Consider the following 17,031-nt stretch of genomic DNA (forward strand, 5'->3'; position numbering starts at 1 on the left):
ACAAAACGTTTCTTGCTAAATGATATAGCCTATAAATGAGTATTGCAGTCGTCTCAGTAAAACACGATAATCGATCAGGTTATTAATTGTTTATAGTTTATTAGCCTTTGATGTTTACTCTGTATGCTCTGTGGTGGTCCACCCTCTCACCAGATCTCCTCTATTACACCTCTATTCCATTTCATCATTTCATTGCATCATATCAATGATATTTTAATATTTCTATCCTCTAATCAATAGTTTTTAACAACGAGCCCATGAAGACAGCACGGCCGTGTCCCTCGCGTGGGGTCCCGTGTCCAGCACCGCGCGCAGCCTGCTTCTCCACTCCACCATCGACGGACGGGCGTCTTATGCAGTTGTTTCCACGTCATTTTCAGTATTGATTATTATTATTATTGTTTTTTTTTATTATTAAAAATATGAATAATAATAATAACTCTGCTGTAACGCGGTAACGCTGCGCTAATGACCGTGTAGACGAACTTCCACTTAGCTTAGCCTGCTTTCCGCTTAACCTTACTCTCCTCGGGGTTGTTTTTGGGGTATAAACCCACGCTTAGATATAATCTGGGGGTAATTCCATCACTTTTGCCCCCCTCGTGCTGCTCCGCACCCCCTCCGCAGCCCGTGCTGGACTCTTATTGATCCAGGAGGAGCTAATTAGCCCTTCCCGTGGTGACTGTGGAGCACTGCGCATGCGCACTGCCTTAATTCCAGCCATTTCTTGCAGGAAAAGTAATTAGCAGGAATAAAGACTGAGCAGTTTTTTCTCCCTCAGTGTGTCGTCAAACCCCACTTTCGCCTCTCCCTCCACCGAGCCAGGGCACGCCGTGCTCCGCGTTACAACCAAATACTCCTTTTAAGGCTTTACAAAGACAAGGATATACCTCCGCACTTCAAAGAATAACCTAATCTAAGCTAACTGACCAAATGGAAGTAGGCGAATGGGATCTCTAACCGCGACGCCTGTCCACTGGGATACAAAGCGAGAGTAACGCGGACGGACAAACGTGAGTTTGCTGAACCTTATCTGTGCATTATGAGCACTTTCTTCGGTCCTGCTGTGTTTGTGTTCGTGCTCGTGCTCGCGCTCGTGCACACGCACACACTCACACCCGCGCGCACGCTGGCTGTAGATATCGCTGTTTACGCTGCGAGAGGAGTTAGCTAATAAGTTCAATAGGAGGCTTTACCTGTATTTTTTATTATTTTTTTAAGTCAGTCGCCGGCCGGACTCCTGTATCAGAGCCAGTCGACAGGTTTCGCTTCTTACTTTGTCGAAAACAACCACGAGAAACTGAAGTTTTCCACTTTTCCGTTCCACCTTAAATCCTGCGCTGGTGGCGGCGCGCAGCCTGTGCAGCCGCTGCACTCGAACGCATGCAGCTTTTAAGGTGGAACGGGGCAATTCGGCGAGAACAGCCTCAGCCTTCAACCTCGTCTGTATGGGCGTTGTTGAGTTATATAGAAGTGGCGAAAATGGTGTCCAGTTGTAGCTGGACATTGTAAGATGAAAATTAGGCCCGTGTGTGTGTGTGTGTGTTTGGTTAAGAGGTCCGGACAGGGGTGTGCGGTTCGCCTCAGCTCAGCCCAGCTTCAGCGTCTCTTCTTCGGGTGCGTTGTGTAGCTTTAGCCCTACTTGAGGGACGGGTCAACAAACACAAACACGGGCCAAAAACTTCCCTCTGTTGCTGTTAAGCTGATTGAACGTGGTCAGATAAGGTGTGGTCACTATTCCAGGTAGATTAGAGTGCTGTAAATGTATAATAATGTGATAATAGTGGAGATTAGTGCAGCTCTGGTGTGGAGATATGGCTGTGATGGTCTGTGGTCTTAGCTAGGGCTCCTTTTTGCCTGATTTTACAGATGGAGGTAACATGCTGATAACCCTGGTATTTTTTTTTAGAGTATATTTGAGTATGTTTGAGTATTTTTTCCAAAGTAAAAGTGCAGGCAGGTCCCTGTGTAAGGTAGGCTTCTGAGCCCATCATGGTGGATGAGGGGGAAGGGAGCCAGGGGGGGAGGAATGCAGGGTCAAAGAGCCCTGACACCCCGGGTCAGAGAGCAGGGTGTTAGAGAAAGAATGGTGAAAAAAGACAGATAGAGTGAAAAGAGGGAGAGTGAGAAGCTGAAGATACGAGCTGACAGGAGGAGGAGGAGGAGGAGGAAGACGAGGAGGAGGAGGAGGTGGAGGAGGACGACGACGACTCTGCTGGGAAGGCAAACTGAACCAAAGGGATGATCAGAGGAATCAGATGGTCTTGTGTGTTTATGTGTGTGTGTGTGTTTATGTGTGTGTGTGTGTGTGTGTTTATGTGTGTGTGTGTGTGTGTGTGTGTTTGTGTCGTCAGCTTCATTAATACACCACCAAAACATTGACGACATTGTGGATTCGGCTCTTCTAAGACTAACCTAAGAGGAGTGCCTCAATAAAAAATCAACACACACACACACACACACACACATACACACACACACACACACATACACACACACACCCCAAACATAAACAGTAAGACGAGGCGTGTTGGGTGTCTGAAGCGACGGGACGGATATTATAGAACTATACTACCCCAAAAATAAATAAATAAATAAATAACAATTATATATTTTATATATACATATATATAATTTTTAGATTTTTTTGCAGATAAGAAGCACCAGGCATGTTTCGGGTACATTTGTAGATTTTTCAGTGAACCGTTCCTTTAACTAATCATATTATGAATTATTATTAATCACACTCTCTCTGTTTATGTGTGTATTGTATATATAATATAGTGTGTTTATAAGGGATGCACAATGATATACGAAGCTATTGTCTATATATCATCACAGTGCTTATATAAATATCAGCATTGGAGAGATGTTCAGATTTCATCAATATTTCAAAACTGATAAGTGCTGATGTGTTTATTGAACCCCAGAAGATCGCAGGAGAGTGTTTAGGTGACGCTGGATTACGGTGCCTATTCATTTTTCTGCCTTTACAACCCTCTAAAAATAAATAGCACATTTCTCCATAATGCTAATATGGAAGCCCAGTTTCTACATGTGTTTATAAATACTTAATATACTGCATAAATATGCATAAGATAAAGATAAATTATATCAGCTTTAGCCCACAGTCCTTACTCACAATCATTCAGAATACATTCCTAGTGTTTATAGCCAGTCATCAACTGTAGTTAAATTGTTGTAATAAATTGTAGTATATTTTGTGTGATTGCGCTGTTTGTAGACATATGTAGGGATCTTATTTTTTAACCGCTCCTCTGGTATACCACATTCTTGTGACCAAGTAGCACTATTGATAGTTTATTTTATAATAAATGTGGTTAAGGAAGTGTATTGAATGATATATTAGTTAATATTCGGTAATTCTGTAGCTGTTATTATTTATTTAGATATAATTATTGTATATTTTGTATTTTTATATTTTTTAAAATCAGAAAAAATACTTTCATGCAGTGTGAAATATTGTGTAATAATTTTATTGCAGTTTTTTGTGTTTACACGACAGCCCAGAAAACATTGGCACTGTATTGTGTGTGGAGAGATTGTAGTTCATCCTGACTCTTGGCTTAATTTCATATCTACACACAGTCTAATCCTAATCCCGACCTGAACCGTAGCCCACCACACACTGAACACACTGAACACAGCGCTCTGACCAGCCCTACTGTGGCCATTCCACCTAGACCGGTTCTGTTTACTGCGGATATTACCAGTGTCTGTGTTATTACACATGAATATGAGCTTGACAGATGGTTCTGAGCAGGCAGTGCAGCAGTGTATTCTTACTAGGATCTGTTGTTTATCAGAACTGGCTGCTGCGGCCCTGATATTACAGAAGGCTGTTGTATGCAAATGAACCGGCGACCGGTCAGAGTAATGCAGTCCAGCCTTCAGTCCTGTCAAACGCGGGCTTTCCAGTGTGGGTTTTTACGATGGGTTTTCAGGGGTGAGTCAACAGTGTAGTGTAGGCACACGCTGCTATTCTGCCTGTATCATATTTATAGGGATTAATTGTGTGTGTGTTTCTGCAGCTTAAAGGTAATAGGAGTAGTGTTCTACCTTTTGGCTTAGCTTAGCACAGTGAATGGAAGGCTATGGGTGGTGGTGCATAGCTGATTAGGAAGATGGAGTGTATTATTAGAGAGATATTTTAGATAATTGAGCCTGTTTACTATATATATTGTTTAAAGAGTATTCCTGACATTATTATTATTATTTATGACATACGGTAATACATAGGAAGCTGTTTGTTTACTTGTAGAGATCATGGATTATAGTATTTGTGTTAATCTTTGCAGTATTTATGTTTCTGGTAGAGATATTCTGCACTTTACTTGTTTGACAAACATCATTTTCACAATTAATCACAGATTTATCACAAATATTTGTTATCCTTATCATTCAGAATGTCAAATTGAACTTATCTTAATTAACATTAGTGTGTTTTGGTGAGAACGCTGTACTCGTGTTCAGTGCAGTTAGATTTAAAGTGTTTGCTTTTTTAAGCACAGAGATTTAGGATGATTTCCGAATGAGTGTTTTCAGACTGTAAGGCTTTTAGTCTTCCCTCAGCTGCAGTTAAGCTCAGTCTGTCTGTGGTGACACCTTCAGGGCCGTCTCTGTGTTATTAGCAGGGCGCGGGATGTTTACATTGCTCTGTGATTTGCAACCAACCAGCAGCCAAACGAACAGCGCTGGAAATTCCTACTTGTAATAAGAGCACATTTCATGGTTATTCAGTGTAATCCAGTGTCTGTCCCGTCAGTGCTGGGTCTAGTCCTGCCAAATTCTAAGGGGATCTGATTGTACGACTGGCACAAAAAATATATATGCATTTTTTCACATTTGAAAAGGACGTAAGTAAAGGGTTGTGTATATCCTCAGGGTCAGTATTGCATTTTTAATAACTAAAAAAATAGTCCACATCACTTAAAACAAGGCAGTGTGAGTGTGAGAGTACTGGCGAAGGTGGACGATATGGCATAAATGCAATATCACAATACCTAAGCACACAATATGTCACAATGTGTATTTATTACTGGCTCATTAAATGGCTTAAAATAATTCTGAGGATAGAGATTAAAAGGATAAAAATATAAACAAACAAAAACAAATCAATAATAAATAAACAAATAAATAAATACATTAAAAGCACACTGATCTGCAGTAAACCCAGTTAACCTGCATTAATTATGCTGACATGCAAAAATTAAGTCAAAAAGTAAAAAAAAAAATAAAAAAATTGATATACAAGGTTTTTCATGACCGCAATAATATTTTGACTTATTGTAATAAATATCGTCTTATTGCCGAGCTTTAGCAGCCGGGTGATAATGAATTTAAAGAATGGAGCTGGGTAATAATTCACCTTGGCTGAGCTTTTAGTGTCCGAGACTCTGCAGCTGTGACAATTTTTCTATGCATAATTAAAGGAAACAATATTTACTGCATGGTAAGCAGTGATTCCGACACAGGGTCTTAATTTTTAATGCGACAGTAGTGATCACTATTCCAGTAAACCATGTTCTCGATACTAAGCAGCATTATTGATATTATTTCTTATTTATTGATAGTTTCTTTTGTTGTCAGTTTAATAAAAACAGTGTTTTGTTTGTGATTCTAGTTTATTCTGTGAGAATTCTCTAGATGTTAGATTTTAGCTGTAGATATTATTTACCTTAGGTTTTACTGTTAATGTGTGTGTTTATTAGTGTTAGTACAATTTAATTACTATATTTATTTTGCTAATTATTGAGAATAATTATTTAACATGATTGCTGATAGACTTCAGAAACAGCTTGCAGTTTTCAGGGGTGCTGTATGAGGGGATGGTGGGTGGTGGGGGGCGTTAGGGCAATTCTAAGGGCCTGTGACTGACAGGGGCCCTAAAAAAATTATTAATTGACCATTTGGCATAATGCTTAGAGTGTGGGGCCCAGTGTATTATCGTTTAATGGGGCCCCTGGCTGTTATTGTGATTTAAAAAAAGGAACAGTGGATTTCCTTGAATTTGAAATAGAATTAAGCTGAAAAACAAGCAAAAAATAATGTTAATAACTTACAACTGATTTCTATAGCACCTTCTCTAATAAGGACTCAAAGCATTTAACAAAACATTAGGTAAAAAGTAAAGCAGGTACTAATAATAATATTGCTAATATTGATATTGATGATGAAATTGAGACAACAGAATAAAGTAAATAATAAGAAAGCAGAGATATACACATAATATAGATATAATTATATGTTATATGTAGTTCTATTATGTTATATATGCTTATAGCAGGTATGCATACAATATATAACATATATTTTATTAAAATAAAATAATAAATAATATATAAATAATGATATATAACTGGGAGGCTCGAAACCACAGCACTATAAAGGAAAAGGGGTTGTCTGATTTATAACAGAGGACAAAACAAAGAGCACAGAGATTGTGTGTAATATATATATATATATATATATATATATATATATATATATCGATATATCTCGATTATCTTGTTTTCAGAGTCAGTGAGAGCCAAAATCGTCATTGGAAGTGGAACTGGACGAATCGGCCAGCCCGGGTCTAGTCCAGTACATGACATTTTCAGATTAGTACTGTATGAATACCGCAGTGTAGAGGGAAACAGGCCTTATTCATCCAGAGATCAGCAGAATTGCGTTAATTATCATTAGTGAGAGCTGTTCTCTGTAGCTGTGATCAGCTCTGACTGCAGTGAGGGTTCGGCTGGTCAGTGCTGATTGTGTTGGTGGTGTTTTGCTCGCGCATGCGTCCACCAGCTTTCTCCCTCCTTATCATAACAATGGCTGGAGCAGGGTAGAGCTGAGCACGCTTGCTGATCTCTCTTACTCACACTCTTGTTCCCTCGCTCGCCCTCCCTCGCTCGCCCTCCCTCGCTCACCCTCCCTCAACACACACACACACACACACACTCGCCATACCAAAGAAACAGTCCATGGGGCCTCCTCTTGTCTGCTTAAGCCCTGCTCTCCATTACGTCCTCAGCGTGAGTGCGTATGTGTGTGTGTGTGTGTGTGTGCTACATTAGTGTGCACTCTCCATACAGGTTTAATAAAGACAGACGGACAGCAGGAATGATTCAGTGATTGAGTCTCTCAAGTCTCAACAGAATCCTCAGTAAATATTGAGCCGCAGTGCGCCGGAGGACGAGCCGCCGCGGCTCTGTAATGTTTAAATGGAGGCAGGCTGGAGTCAGAGAGGGGTCAGTGCTGTTCTGGGACACATTTACAGGCAGCGTGAGGTCGGATCATTCGGATGGCGTGTGTGTTACTCGAACCTGCAGACTGAATGAGGAGTAGAAGAGCGTACACACGTAATCTTCATGAGTTGAAATAGTGTTTTAAAGCCGGCCTTTATCAGAGCTCTGTGAAATGAGGGACTGTGTATAAAAATACACTCATCATCCATCAAGAATAGTCACAAATCTCTCAAAGGAAAGCTGACATTCTGCTTTTTCACCCCGTAGACATGGTTTTATGTCATATCCAGTGTGCTGTTTTTAATAAATGAAATAAACGTAGTTGTAAGCATCGCGAATAACCAAATTGGAGACATGGTTTTCATTTATTATTATAATAATAATAGAAATAATAATAATATTAATAACAATAACCCATATTTCCTTGTGGGTTTCCTCTGGGTATTCCTGTTTTTTTTTTCTCACACCTCCCAAATACATGCCGGTAGGTGAATTGGATACGCTGATCTGCCGCAAGGTCTGTGTATGTGTGTGTGTGTATCGTCCTATATGGACTGTCCCTCTGTTCACTCCATGCACAGGGTGTATTTCGTGCATGTGCCCAGTGTTTACATGTAGACTCTCATCTTAATCAGGACAAGCAGATTAGAAAATAAACATATGTTAGATAATAATAATAATAATAATAATAATAATAATAATTCCCTGTGGATTTCCTATGTTTATTTCCGTTTTCCCAAATACTGTATAAAAATCTATACTGAATTGCACCTAGGTGTGTATATGCTGTCCTGGATGGACTGTCCAGGGTGTATTCTTGCCTCATGCCCAGTGTTTACAGGCTCTCTCCCGCCCTAATCAGGACAAGCATGCAGCAAGAAGATGAATGAATAATTAATAAATAAATAAATATATAAATAAACATATCTGTGTAGTCACACCTCTCAAAAACATGCCGGTAGGTGGATGCTATTCAGTGCCCATATCAACGAATTGTATGTTGACAATCTAGCTGCCTAATGCCAGGCGTGGGCTATAGAGGGGTGTAAAGCCCCCCAGCATTGAGGAGCTGTGGAGCAGTGGAAGAACTGTGTTCTCTGGAATGACGGTGGAGGAGCTCCATCCAGTACTTTTGGGAAGAGTTGGGGATGATGAGGTGGGGTGGAGATCATCCATCTAACACCCTGACCTTACTAATGCTCTTGTCGCTGAGTACAATCAAATCTTCACAGCAGTGCTGCTCCAAAATCTAGTAGAAAGTCTTCTTCCCTGGACAGTAGAGACAGTTACTCCAACAGAAGCAGGATCAGCTCTTTTTAATACCCTTGATTTCAGAAGAAGCAATGTATGAGCAGGTGTCCCAATACTTTTGTCAATATAGTGTATGTTTAAAACAGCAGCAGATTTGTTATACCAAAACTCACCGAATATTTATTAGTTTAGATAGTGAGTGTGTTGCGTGTGTGTGTGTGTTGCGTGTGTGTGTCTGTGTGTGTGTGTTGATGTAAACAGGCCTGGAATTGTAAACAGTTCTGGAGCAATCATTTGACCTTGGGTTCTCTTGGATACTCTCTGTATCTCCAAAGTCCAGCCTTTCCCACTTACAGTGTGAGTGTTCATCACCGTACAGCCTGATGAAGCACATCAGCAGCTTTCCGTTTAAGGTTCTGTCCTTGTGTTGATCTCCAGGGTCTAGAACCTGCAACCAGGGAGCTGAGCTCCAGTCCCGGAGCTCCAGAGGGCCGGAGTGTTACTCAGGGTGATTTCCCTGCTTAAACACTCTTACTAAACCTGGTAATGAACAGCTGGGTCGGATCAGGTGTGTTTGAGCAGGGAAGCCACCAGACTGTTCAGAATTCCAGCTTTTCCAGGACCGGATTTGAGCAGCGCTGCCCCTTTTTTGCACCAAACTTTAAAAGCTTCTTTGTTTCAGTAGTAACACCTAGCCTGTTGTGTCACCCGGCCTGGCTTGACTGACTCTGTGTTTTCCCAAAGTCTTCCAGCCTTTCTCTCTCCCGGCCTTTTTTCTTTTTTGAAGCCTCTTTGGCTCCTGAATGGACTTAGTGTTTCTAATGTAAATGGTGCATTAAATCAAAGATCAAAGGCAAGCACACAGCAGAGGGGACAGCTGTCCAAACACAGAGAGAGAGAGAGAGAGAGAGAGGAGGAGGAGGAATTGGAACTGGAACTATGGGGGTTACTAACTGTTGAGTCCAGTAAACTGGTACACTGGTTAAACTAGGTGTAGATACAGTACAGTATATTGAATTATACCTTTATTAAAAAATTACAATAATAGCTGTTTATCTCCTCAGTAAATCACTGATATTAGAATAAACACTAATAATAACACTCCTACAGAAAGTGGTGGTGGTTCTGCATCACTGTGATCATCATTAGAACATCTCCAAAGTTCTCCTCATGGAGTCTAGTATTATTTAGAGTTCTCCTCAGAACAACACCTGGTTTGGTGGTAAATCAGGGCTTAATGATGGTAAATCAGGTGAGCTGCTGCTGCTGCTGCTGCTGCTGCTGATGGAGCTGAACACATCCTCCACGCTGTGCTGGCTGGACTGGGGGGCGTCCAGGAGAACCCTGGAGGAACCGAGCTCTGTTCTTCAGACTAGCTCACCGACAAGATCTCACTACTTTCTTTCTTCAGAATGAGAAGCTCTTGTTTCTCCTTTTTACTGGATTTATGTTTAGAATATATATATATATATATATCCTCGTCCTTTTGGAACATTATTATTGGTTAAATTACCATGAAATATTGACACAATATATATATATATATATAGTTTTGTATATATTCAATTATATTACTGTATACATGCTTTAGTAACCCATATGCTCTCTCTATATATGTATAAATAGAGCATATGGGTTACTAAAGCACACACACACACACACACACACACACACACACACACATATATATATATATATATATATATATATATATATATATATATATATATATATATATATATCTTATGCAGGTTGCCTGGCTTGTACACTGGATATATGGATTTGACAGTGCTGCCAGTGATCTGTCTGTCTTACTAAACAACTCTATATGCTGGACCCCCCCCTGAAAAGAACACACACATACATCCATACATTTGCATGCTAATTGGTTTGCGATGTGTCCCAAAGAGGGTGATAATTAACCTAGCTGCTAATGAGGTACACAGCTAATTACAGCACACACACACATACACACACAGGGTCTGGACAGTGTCATTGATATTGTACACATGTGCTCCATGTGAGTGCACCTCTTGGCTATTGTGGTACCGTGTGTTTGACTTGCCTCCAAAGCCTCTTGATCTAGGCCAGAGGATTGGATTGAGCTTAAATCAGTGCTTACATCCTTAGCACGGTGCTAACGTCTTGCTCCGGCTTCCAGTAAGTTGCTTAGCATTCATGCTATTGATTTTCCTATAAGCACTTTAAACCCCTCCAGCAGTCGGGATCAGAAAGAGCTCAATATAACCGGCCGAATCTCCGCACAATCTGCACTTTTAAACTGGGAGGTTGAGCAATTACCACCACGTGCACACACACACACACATTTCACCTTATAATGTATGCGTGTGTGGGAGTGTATATAATGTACAGTGCATATATAAATATTATTTTAACATTTTTATGTAATAAATGTCCCCAAACATACACACATACGCTATATGGACAAAAGTATTGGGACACCTGCTCATTCATTTTTTTTCTTCATTTCTTCTGGAATCAAGGGATTAAAAAGAGCTGATCCTGCTTCTGTTGGAGTAACTGTCTCTACTGTCCAGAGAAGAAGACTTTCTACTAGATTTTGGAGGAGGAGCATTGCTGGATTTTAGTGAGGGTGTTAGTGAGGTCAGGATGTTCAACTCCCTCAACCCAAAAGTTCTGGATGGAGCAAAACCACCATCATTCCAGAGAACACAGTTCCTCCACTGCTCCACAGCTCCTCAATGCTGGGGGGCTTTATACCCCTCTAGCCCACGCCTGCCATGAGGCAGCATGGTGCCAATAGGGTCATGATGTTGATCTGCTCCGGAGAGTCCTATTCTATTGGCAGTACTTCTTCTCCACAGGGACTAGACAAGCTGTGTGTGTATATTTGCACATCTGCATCAGCAATGGGTGCAGCTTAAAGTAGCTAAATGCATTCATTAGAAGGGGTGTCCACAAATATATCAAATTTGGACAGATGGCTGTTCAGTGAAATGGCACTCAAATAGTATTAAACTGAAACCACTTCTTACTCAAATAGCTCAAGGGCTGTTGCCGCTCAGATCTCTTGAGAAGCCCAAGACTTCGGGGAGCGTAGCCTGAAGGTGGTGGCATTGAGCAAACCCCTCTAGACGCAGCTTCTTTGCTTTGTAGCCTGCGGTTCGCTAAAGGGGAGAGAGAGCGATGGGTAAGGAATAGGACAGACTGGCCGAGAGATTAATTGAAGAGATATTAGTGATTCCAAGAAACTTCCCTCATGTAATATTCAGCTTTCGGTGAAGCGGCGTGGCAGAGAGCTGAGCTATTGATCGCAGTACAGTCCTTGTATCTCCTTTATCTCTCTCTGTCTGTCAGTCTATCTGTGTATCAGTCTTGTTCTGGGGTGTCATAAAACGATCCAGCATTTTTAAATCTTTGGTTTTAAAGGCTCTTCTCATCTTGTGCTGGTATACAAGGTTAGTCTTCTAATCTTCTGAAGCTTAACCATCGCTTGTTCTCCTTCTCTTTTCGTAGGCCAGGGTGGGATGAGTGTGTCCAGTAACTGGGAGGATGGAGTGCTGTGACTCTGTCTCACATGATGGAGCCTCTGGCCCTCATACAAACCAGCCTTCAGGGTTCTGCAGCCCAAAATCCAGCCTACACCTCCCGCCTAGAGATAAGGCCTCTCACCTGAGCTCGGCCGCCCAGCGTGAACCGGGGCTGAGGAGGAAAGGAGTGGGGGAGGAAGAAGACGAGGGAGAAAGGAGGACTTTCGGAGACGGTTGTGAACGTGGTGTTGGTGAAAAGCAGGATGATGAGTATGCTGTGGGTGAGCTAAGGGAGATAAGAGAAAGGATTGATGAGGAGGATGCGGAAATTGATGGAGGAGAACGTCAGATTGGAGAGATTGTCTTCCAGGCTGATGGTTCTGCTTACGTCTCAGAGGGCCAGAGTGAGCTGCTATGTGGCGTGGTTCCGTCCTCCTCTCGTCCCGCCATTGTTAGCACATGCCATTATTCTTCCTCCCAGAGCTCTTCCTCGAAGAGCTTCCATGTCTTCCACCTGTATCACCCCAAGAACTGGTGCCACCTGCCTGGAGATATCCTTGCTTTGCTGTCCCGCCAATCCAAAGATAGAGCTCCTGCCAGGACAGGTCTTTCTGAAGCAGGGCAGGTGCCACCTACTAGAGCCAAACCCATCCTGTTGTGCTTCTTGTGTCGCCTGTCGTTCAGTAGCGTAGTCGCGTTCAGAGGTCACGTTTCACAGCAACATGATGTCGCACTTAGCATAGAGGAACAACGCCTACTCTCGCTCCAGGACACTTGTGCCATCTTGCAGCCTGTTGGCCCCAGCCACCACCCACTTCTCAGCTTCCTAGAACCAAAAACTAGCAGTGAGCATGCTGTGTCAAGCCAGTTAGCAACCACGATCCCAGGGCACAACACAGCGGGCATGCTCGGTCAGGAGGAGAGGGAGAACCTCCAGATCTCCGAGCTGGGTCTCCCTCTCCAGCCCTCTCTACCCAGAGCTCCCCTTCCTACCTCAGCGCTGAGCCCTGCCAAAGACCCTTCAACCCTGGGCAGAGAGGGCACACAGAGGAGCAAGGACGACGACTTGAGGAAAGACGACGGACGTAGCAGAGATGGAGAGGAGAGTTTGGGTTCAGAGGTAGTCTGCACTGCGAAGGACCTGCGAGTGAGCGGTCTGAGCAGCAGTGGCGGACGAGAGCACATTAGTGAAGAGGCTCTTTCAAACCAAAGCATTCCCAAATCTCCCGACTCCGTTACCATAGCAACCAGCTTTACGAACAACACCAAATCTCTTACAAACTCTGAGTTAGAGTGCGGAACAAGCTTTAACTGCCACGGCCCTGCCCCGGTTTCCCCCAGCGTGCAAACCTCACCTGCGGCCTCTGCTCCAAAAGACCTTGGTAACCGAGAGAGCACAATGGGAACAGAACCAAACGACCTATCAGCCGTGACGAAAGAACCAAACGGCAGGCTGTCCAATGACAAGCTGGCTTACTCAGACCTACCCAGTAGCCATAGCAATTCTCAGTCACCTGTGACCCAGCCTAACAGATCTCCATTCGAGGACGTCCAGGCAGACGTCGGGCCTAGAGGAGCTTTCTTGGGCGATGGGGGTCTTGCCGTTGGCCGGGACGGCGTGCAAGGATCCTCTTACTCTTTTGGGGGTCAGGTAATTATGACACACTCACGAAACTCCTGCAAGACACTGAAGTGCCCGAAATGCAACTGGCACTACAAGTACCAGCAGACCCTGGAGGCCCACATGAAGGAGAAGCACCCAGACACGGAGGATGGACAGTGCCCGTATTGCAGCAGTGGGCAGAGCCATCCACGCCTGGCTCGGGGGGAGACATACACCTGTGGGTACAAGCCTTTTCGTTGCCAGGTGTGCCAGTATTCCACCACCACCAAAGGCAACCTGAGCATCCACATGCAGTCAGACAAGCATCTCAACAATATGCAGAATTTGCAGACGCAGTCACGACCACAAGCTCCAGCGTCCCAACCCAGCCCTCTGTCCCACACGCCCCCGGTCCAAGCCACCACTCCCTCTCCGTCCAAGCTCCAGGGGCGTGCATCGTGGCGATGTGAAGTGTGTGACTATGAAACGAACGTAGCGCGGAACCTCCGTATACACATGACCAGCGAGAAACACACACACAACATGCTCCTCTTGCAGCAGAACCTGGCCCACATGCAGCGCCAGCGCCGGCACAATGCCACTGAGCTCTACCGTTACTGCCAGGCCCAAGGTAAGCTGCCTGACCCCAGTATGGTTCTGCCAGCTGGTGAGATTCTGCAAGACTCTTCCCAGAAGCAAGAAGAAGGAGACCCTCCAGAAGGGCTGTTTGAATGCGTTCTATGTGGTCGCTTCTTCTCCGATAGCCTGGAAGCTCTTAGTCAGCACCTGGCCGCTCAGCGCTCGCTGCCCGATTCCGATTGGAGGAGCACGACCGGTGACGCCCATCATTGCCGGCTTTGCCACTATGCCAGTCCCTTGCGTGCCAACTTCCAGCTGCACTGCCAGACAGACAAGCACCTGCAGCGCTACCAGCTTGCAGCACATCTTCAAGAAGCCAACAGCCATCACGGAAACTCGGAGGAGGAGGAAGAGTGGCTGCTCAGGTGCGTCGCTGCTGGTATCCAGGTGCAGCTAAGGTGCAATGCATGCAACTACGAAGCCAACAGCCTGGAGAAACTTAAACTCCACACAGTGAGCTCCAGACACGAGGCCAGCTTGAGGCTGTACAAGGTAAATTCGTCTCTTTGAATGATCTTGGTGAGCTTATTCTGACATTTTACTGCTTGCTGTTAATAAGCCCTCATAACATTAGCACCACCTACCTAATAGACCTGACCAATCAAGGGTGGTGGTATCTGGCACCAAGACTAATGTTAGCAGCATGCTGATGAGGGACCTCCCTGAGCATCATTGAGCCTTGAGTGCCAGGTTTTAGTGCTCAGGTTTACCGACTGTCCTTCCTTGGAGCTCCTTTGGTAGGTACTGACCACTGCACACAGAGAGCACCCCACAAGACCTGCCTGATGTTCTGAGATGTTGGCCCAGATGATGGCCCAGTCGTCTAGAACATCACAGTTTGGTTCTCAGTGTTCACCTGCTGCCTAATATGTAGATCCACCCTTTAACAGATGTCACTGTAGCTGAAAGTCATCTTATGTTTTTCACTTCAGCTGTCAGTGGTGCTAATGTTATGGCAGATGGGTGCAGTTTTTTAAGGAATCAGAACGTTCTGAATTATTAAAGCGTTCTTCCTGTGAAATATCTGCAGCTCTGACACTCACTTGCTCATTTTTCATCATTGTTGGCATTTTACTTCTTCCCAGAAAGTAAACATTTTATATTTACACTGACAAGCCTGCATGATGGAGAAAGTTATTGCTTGTTGGCTCGCTGTTGAATAATGCATGCACACTTCCACGGGCTGAGATGGCTCTGTTGATTTACTCTGCTCTCACCAGGAGCCACTTCATACTGAACTTCAGCTGCCAGGTCTCAGAGATCCATTGCAACACAGAGAGAGCTATAGCCCAACGTCTTTCACCTTTTCGCTTTACCTGTTTTAATTAAATAAATATTACGTTTGGACCGTTTCATGCACAGTTCAAGCTATTAGGGATGTCCTGATCCGATCCAGTGGGCCGATTCAGGCATATTTCAATGGATCGGGTACTGGCTATTTTAATCTACAGACAGCTGGCAGTTCTCAGAAGGTAAATAAAGGAGTTGAGGTTCTGCAGTATGCAGAACTATTTTACAGTGGAACCTGAATACATAATATCTGACCCTTCATAGTGACCCCAATCACACACAGCAGATTCACCCACTATAAACCAGTTATTACACACCAGTAGACCAACAACCACAGATACCAGTCCAGAGTGTGGGACATCCCTACCAGCTGAGGTTAAGGTCCCTCACATCTAGGCGGTTGCAGGAATGGTCATGGAAACCTGAGGAAGAACCTGCGACCTTGCCTCAAGGCCTGTGTGGTCTGTTTGGTAATGAAGATTGATTGTATGTTATTTTTCCCTCCTGCTAATGTGGTCCATTAGCCCAGCACATCTCTAATCAGTTTAGAGTTCAGCAAAGCAAGTGGACTGGTGTTTCTCATTGCGGGCGTGATTGTGTTTTACACACTCAGTGAGCTAATTCCCAATGAGCGTCAGATTGAAATCCCATCTCCTTTGGGTTACACTGTTACTGAGATAGCAGTAGCAATAGATGTGTGTTGCTCTGTAGGGGAACACAGCATAGCTGTTCTAGCTTTGCCAGCGTTTTGAGGTGTAGTGTTGTTAGTAGTGCTGGGCAATATGGCCTTAATTCAGTATTATGATTAATTGAACATTTGATTCGGAATTATAAGAGTGATTGGTAAGGGGTCATATTAGCAGCTGGAGGTGCTCAGTTGGCTCAGTGTTTGAGATCTCTATGTTGCTTCCATGTCGCAGATTGGATGGAGCCAGTACACAAACACAAAAGTAGGAAAGTATTAGCAGAATATTCATTTTAAAAAGAAAAAAAATATATATATGTGATTTTTAAATTAAAAAAAATATATATATACACTTTCTATGTCATTTTCTATGAATTCCTGATCAATTGCCCAGCCCTAGTTGCTACCATACAAGGATTATGTTACAGATATATTACTTTCACAGTGCAGTCAAGGCCAGTCAGCCCCTTTTCTCCATCAACCGAAAGAAAATAAAAAAACTAATATTAGTTAAATAGCTAATTTAGTAAATTATGTTATCTTGGGAAAACAACTCATGTTACATAAAGTAGAAGTTAATGAGAAATTGTTTTTCTTTTGATTGAATTGTAGAACATCACTTACATTAGTTCTCCAGCCATGATGTTGGTCATTAATGTGTCTATCTAGTTTCATACCATGGTATGTTTTTTCTTACTCTTCTTCATTATAGTGGAAGGAAATTAGAGCTTACACCAGGCTGGATATGGTAGGATATGAAGGAGAAAGTGAACCTGATCTGATGGCACCCAGTGCGTT

The 17,031-nt window shown here is 43.3% G+C and overlaps 1 protein-coding gene across 1 annotated transcript in view; it reads left to right on the forward strand.

Annotated features, from left to right (window-relative positions):
• Positions 1–764: 764 nt before the first annotated feature.
• The window catches only part of zfhx3a (zinc finger homeobox 3a), a 38,119-nt gene continuing 21,852 nt past the window's right edge, over positions 765–17,031 (forward strand). Inside the window, exons 1-2 of the mRNA XM_072695212.1 lie at positions 765–1,013; positions 12,003–14,750. Coding sequence (XP_072551313.1) covers positions 12,039–14,750 — 2,712 coding nt within the window. The 5' untranslated portion in view covers positions 765–1,013; positions 12,003–12,038. The remainder of the gene's footprint in view (positions 1,014–12,002; positions 14,751–17,031) is intronic.

The sequence above is a fragment of the Salminus brasiliensis genome, chromosome 13, assembly GCF_030463535.1.
Source record: "Salminus brasiliensis chromosome 13, fSalBra1.hap2, whole genome shotgun sequence".
Classification (NCBI taxonomy): Eukaryota; Metazoa; Chordata; class Actinopteri; order Characiformes; family Bryconidae; genus Salminus; species Salminus brasiliensis.